This window comes from Odontomachus brunneus, unplaced genomic scaffold (genome assembly GCF_010583005.1).
Source record: "Odontomachus brunneus isolate Ranch 3 - 2012 unplaced genomic scaffold, Obru_v1 Obru_scaffold_120, whole genome shotgun sequence".
Taxonomy (NCBI): domain Eukaryota; kingdom Metazoa; phylum Arthropoda; class Insecta; order Hymenoptera; family Formicidae; genus Odontomachus; species Odontomachus brunneus.
Window position 1 is genome coordinate 566,433 of NW_022639570.1, and position 3,419 is coordinate 569,851.

A 3,419-nucleotide genomic window follows, 5' to 3' on the forward strand; every position below is an offset into this window, starting at 1 on the left:
CTCTCTCTCTCTCTCTCTCTCTCTCTCTCTCTCTCTCTCTCTCTCTCTCTCTCTCCTTTTTCTCTCTCGTTTGCTTTCTATATATTTGTGTGTGTATATACACGTGTGTCGTATAGCATGCTCATCATGGGTCACGTGACACAAGGCCAAAGACGCCATCTAGTTTCCGATTCGCAACCGTATATCCTAGCGTCGACGAATTCTAAGATGGTTTTTTCCGATTTCTAACTTTAAGCTAAAATAGTTCGGCTTGTAGGGCATGTAGGACAAAAATAAACAATTATAATAACATAATTTTATAATAACAGTTTTATAATAATATAATTGATCCTAAGGAATCGATTAAGTTCTCCCAGAACGTCATCAGTTTAACCGTTATAGTAAAACGACAAATCATACTTCCGATCAACGAGATGCTTCGCGTAAATATATATAGCCCGTCTCGCCGTCCGTGCGCGTCGCTTTGCTTATGCGTGTACTTGGCGCGAGATACTATCGTGTCTCTTGATATGAATAACAATATATTCCATTTGTGTCTTATCACTATTTAAAGGTATGATTTACACTTTCAAAGTAAAAAGGATGATTTCATTTTTTCGTGTATTACTCTTAAATTAAATGAGATAGAAAATATGTTTCGAATAAAAGTTTAATGATAAGTTATGTGCTGTAAATTGACATAAGCATAAATAAAAAAATTTTTTATAGATATTTCTTTATTTATGCTTATGTCAATTTACAGCACTTAATTTATTATTAAACTTTTATTCGAAAACATTTTTTTCTATCTTCTTTAATTTAAGAGTAATACACGAAAAAGTGGATCGTCCTTTTTATTTTGAAAGTATAAATCATACTTTTAAATACAGACTGGGCACAAATGGAATATACCGTTATTCATGTATTAATTTACTCTACATACTCACAAAAGGATATCAAAATCAAAGAGTTCGGGTTTGCAATGTTCCCTGGTTAGATAATCAAACCTGCAAAAGCAGATTTTGAGTAGAATATATTAGCAACGTTTATTAGCAGAAAGACTACAGATTGCACACAGAATCTGAATCTAGAATTTGTTATTAGATTAGATCTGTTATTTATTCTAGAATCTATTTCACAGATGATATCTGTAGAGTGATGTCAGTAATGCTACAGAGTCTGCTAATAGAACCTGACGACAAATAGTCGTCAAAAAGCGAGCATGCCTGTTGACAAACTGATAGCAAAAAGCGTACAGAACCTGCTGACATAATCTGTCAGCAAGATCTACGTGCTTTCTGCCGCCAATCTGCCGTCAGATTTTATCAGCAAGCTCTGTCAAGAATAACAGCAGATTACGGACACAAATGACTACGGATCTGTCAGTAGATTCTGCTCGATATGTCGCCAATCTGTCCTCAAACCGCTGACAAATTCTGGATAGTTGATACAAAGTATATAATTGAAGCTCTGTTGTTAGCATCAGTAATAAACTTATGAATATTTAATAAGTATAGTCAATAAAAATATGATTAGTCACTTGTATAAATGTCACAGGTGGCCATTTTAAATAGTATCCGTGAAAGTAATATTAATATAAAACTAACATTTAAACAAATATTAAATCAAAGAACTTGAATATGCCAAACTATTTGTAGCTTTTACTAATAAAATTCCCATATCTTGATAACGGAGCCGAAAATCGATTCACGGTTTATATATAATCTTTTCTGCTTTTTCACATTTTTCTTAGGATTATCTCCTGAACATGCTGGTGAAATTTATCGGTTTCATCGCGGAATACCTTGTACATTAATACCAAATTTTTATTGAAAATTTTCTTTGTGGCGCTTAATATTTGCATTAAGCAAAAACAAAGAAAATGAAACGTACTACGACGTTATTGAGGATTATTAAACATGTATACAATAGATATTTTTAGAAGATACGAATATATTAATATATTCATACTTATAACTTTATGTTATAAACAAGAAATGGCTCTTATTATTTTACTTCTTTCAAAGTAAATATTAAAAAAGATGTAGAGTACATTAAATGTGTTACACATATGAATGTGATAATATGAAGGATGGTAATTTTAAAATACCGTTTGCGTGTATACAGCATGTATATGCAATACTGTGATGAACGGTGTATGTTACACTAGGAATGTGTGTAAAACGTAATGTATAAAATAGTGTTATATTATATGCTGGTTGTCGTCAAACAGTAATACATGAAATCAACTGCTGACAAAGTTGACTGTATTGCAATTGGTCCCCGCTAATCCTGCGCATTTTTATTCCCTTTACTTCTCTTTCTTCCGATTCGCATACTCTAAGTTCAATTTGTACACCACCTGGATATTCTAAACTAAGTCCACTGCCTTCCACTTCTTCTCTTGAGAATATGAAACCTTTTGGTGGCGCTCTTGCATCTATTATTTGTTTGACACGTCCTAATATAGCTTCAGAATTTAATCTACTCGATTCGTCGGACAAAGTAACTTCAACTTCAGTAGGTATTGTATTAAGTGGTCTACCAATACCACGTGTGATACTAGGTCTCGAAGGATCACACGGTTCTGAAATAATAAAACTCGGAAGAGTGTTGTAATGAGGCAATGCATCTTCGAGTGAATCAGGTGATGGAGATGGGGAAGGTGAACAACTAATTAACGTCACTTGTCCTCCAAGAACATCTGTCACTGAAATTTGTGGTGGTACCTAGAAATAAAATATTATTTTTAATACATTGTGGGGATTATCTTACATGTCTCATTTTCTTTTTATTTTCAAAATAAAATATTACTAAAATGTTTTTATTATTGATAATACAAAAAGTTAAATCTTTGCGACCTAAAGATGTAATATCCCCAATAAAACTACTAATTTTTTAATTGATAATAAAATATGTTTGGAAATATTATCATTTATTAGTATGCAAAATTTTATTTGTAAAAACATTATTTGTTGCTTTTTATACCCAAGATTAACTGATGCACATAAGCGTAAAAATAATCGAATCAATAAAAAATATACCACGAGTGGCTGGATACTAAGAGTTCAAAGAGTTGAAGATCTTAATCATGGAATTTATATGCAAAAAATTATGTTACTCTACTTATTAATTTGAAAAAATAAATAAAGAATGACAAGAAGAGTAACTAACATGATTTCAACATAATTAATAGTTTTGCTCCTTCCTAAATTTTCTTTTTTTCTCCATTAGATTAATACACACACACACACGCACACACGCACGCACGCACGCACGCACGCACATATACAGGGTGTACAAAAATTAGACCGACAAACTTTGAGGGGAAACATAGGACATAAAAACAAACATATTTTGTTAATAATGTTTCTCTCTCTCTCTCTCTCTCTATATATATATATATATATATATATATATATATATATATATATATATAT

At 31.7% G+C, this 3,419-nt stretch overlaps 1 protein-coding gene across 3 annotated transcripts in view; it reads right to left on the reverse strand.

Annotated features, from left to right (window-relative positions):
• Positions 1 to 940: 940 nt before the first annotated feature.
• Positions 941 to 3,419, reverse strand: part of LOC116849608 (serine/threonine-protein kinase SIK3-like) — a 372,170-nt gene continuing 369,691 nt past the window's right edge. For all 3 annotated transcript variants that reach the window (XM_032826932.1, XM_032826931.1, XM_032826930.1), the window contains one exon: positions 941 to 2,708. In XM_032826932.1, coding sequence (XP_032682823.1) covers positions 2,205 to 2,708 — 504 coding nt within the window. In that variant the 3' untranslated portion in view covers positions 941 to 2,204. The remainder of the gene's footprint in view (positions 2,709 to 3,419) is intronic.